The sequence below is a fragment of the Bidens hawaiensis genome, unplaced genomic scaffold, assembly GCF_021521415.1.
Source record: "Bidens hawaiensis isolate Kalapana, Puna unplaced genomic scaffold, B.hawaiensis_p1.1 tig00041823_1, whole genome shotgun sequence".
Taxonomy (NCBI): Eukaryota; Viridiplantae; Streptophyta; class Magnoliopsida; order Asterales; family Asteraceae; genus Bidens; species Bidens hawaiensis.
The window spans coordinates 27161-29400 of NW_027505746.1; the positions used below are offsets into that span (position 1 = coordinate 27161).

General features: G+C 38.8%; 1 protein-coding gene across 1 annotated transcript; it reads left to right on the forward strand.

Annotated features, from left to right (window-relative positions):
• Positions 1-215: 215 nt before the first annotated feature.
• Positions 216-683, forward strand: LOC143615086 (uncharacterized). Its single transcript, XM_077088321.1, has one exon. It carries the CDS (start codon positions 216-218, stop codon positions 681-683), a length of 468 nt encoding a protein of 155 aa, XP_076944436.1.
• Positions 684-2240: the final 1557 nt, after the last annotated feature.

The following is a 2240-nucleotide window of genomic DNA, read 5'->3' on the forward strand; positions in this document are numbered from 1 at the left end:
TCCTAGGGACCAAACGATTTTACTTACCAAGAGGAAGGGTATGCGAGCGATGACAGTCGCACATATGGTAGGGAAGGTACTAGTCATGTGCGGACGTTAGTAAGGCACACTGAGTATTGTAGTGATGCTGAAGAAGATTTCACAAAGCCCTACTGACCGCCGCATTTGCAGAGAAATCGAAATTCATCCCTCGCATTGCTACTGCTTCCTGCCCGATGAATGTCAAGATACCAAGCAATCTAGGGAAGTATAATGGGATGACTGATCCGAGTGATCACCTATTAAACTTTACCGCGGTCAGGGGAGTTAGTGGTTGGACACTACCTTACCGGTGTCACATGTTTGCCCTAACTTTGACTGGGGCAGCGAGGGAATGGTTCGAGAAACTTCCTGATGGACAGATAAAGAGTTGGGATGACTTGGTGGCTAAGTTCTCGCAACACTTCAGCCAGCAGCGCAAGCATACGCGCGATCCCTCAGAGATCTTAAACGTGGTCTGCCGTGATAATGAATCCATTGAGAACTTTATCACCAGGTTCAATAACGAAAGTTTGATAATCGGTGGTATAAGCGAGGACATGCTAATAGGCGCGTTTAAGCAGAATGTGTGGAGTGATGATTTGATCCGCTGCCTAACCGGAAGAGATGAAATGCCCAGGACCTTTGTAATTTGGGATTTTTGAATGAGTTATAGTGAGCATGTGGCTAAATGATTCTTGAATGGATTTTAATATCTTTTAGTTCATAATTACTAGGTTTGATGTTTCTAACATAATACAAGTGTTAATTTTGGGTTTTAGTTATGAAAAAGAGTTGAAAATGGAGGGTTGGGTCGAATTGAGGATGAAGCATAACATGATTTTCGCAACTTTTACACCGGGTTATATGCTGTTTTGTTAAAATCATATAGAATCAACCAGGTGTCCATTTTGGGTGTTCTTTATATGTTTGGAAACCTTGTAGAGTCTATTTTCTGTAGAATTTTAAAACAAAAGAAAATATGATCGTTTAGTAGGTAAAATCGTTCGATGAAAACAGCTGCGCAAGAAGGGCTGCACATGATTTAGTTTTCTATAAACACGTAAATAAAAAGTTTGATAGTCAATGGGCAGAAGAGGAATCTGATCGATGTCGAAAGGTCAATAAAAAACATTTATAAAATACCTTTACTAGCTAGGGCAAGTAAGGTGTCGAATCCACAGGGAATCAGTGGAAAGTGCTAATCAAGTTTAATGCTCTTAAATTAATTATACTACGGTGGACAAATGATGTCAATCGGCTTGGAAAGTAATTTGGTTGTAAAACAATTTAAAAAAACAGTGACTACACTTCAGGTTCGAGATATGCAATAAACTGACTGACAATAATTTATAAAAGTCGGGAAATCACATAGACATGATTTATCATTAGAATAGATAAATGATTACTAGACACAATAGTTTGGTTATCATGATTCACAGAACTTAATCCGAAGAATTGACACAACTGAACACGGTCTATCTAATTACCAGTTCATTAATATAAAACTTAGCATCTATCAACGATTAATGGTAAAGGTTCAATGATGATAAGAACTTAATTCTTAATGTTGATGAACACAAACCAAATAATTGATGATAAACGAAAGTCCCAAAAACACAACTGTTTAATCAGTTCTAATAAACATGTAGATTCAATCAACCAAAATATTAATCAAAACTAAATCCCAATAGATGTAATGTTCATAAATATAATCAGTTCATAAGCAAACCCTACACCTGAAGTGGTCACGAGTGGTTTAGCCTTGCCTCTTCATCATAATTAGCTCGATATGAAACCATGGATGATTATGCTGATTGAGAGGTGTTAAGATGGTGGAGAATGGCCCCAAAATCGCCCAAATATGTTAGGGTATGAAGCATAGCCGTCCTGGGGTTGAACCGGGCTTAAATATGGAAGAAAAAACCAAACAATCGTGTTTTTCGGCCCAGGCGACCGTAGCCTACGGTCTCCCCACCGTACGCTACGGTGGGACCGTAGCCTACGGTCCAAGCTCATTGCGTTACGGTGATAGCCCCCTCGCACTGTTTTGCCAATAACTTCTTCATTATAGCTCCATTTTACGCACCGTTTTCGGCTACGTCTTCGTCTTCAAATTCTCTATACTTCCATACAATAAAATATTCATTTAAATTCCATCTCATATGTTTCAATTTAGCTCCTTTAAGCCCCGCTCACCTGTAATCATAAAACTACTCAAA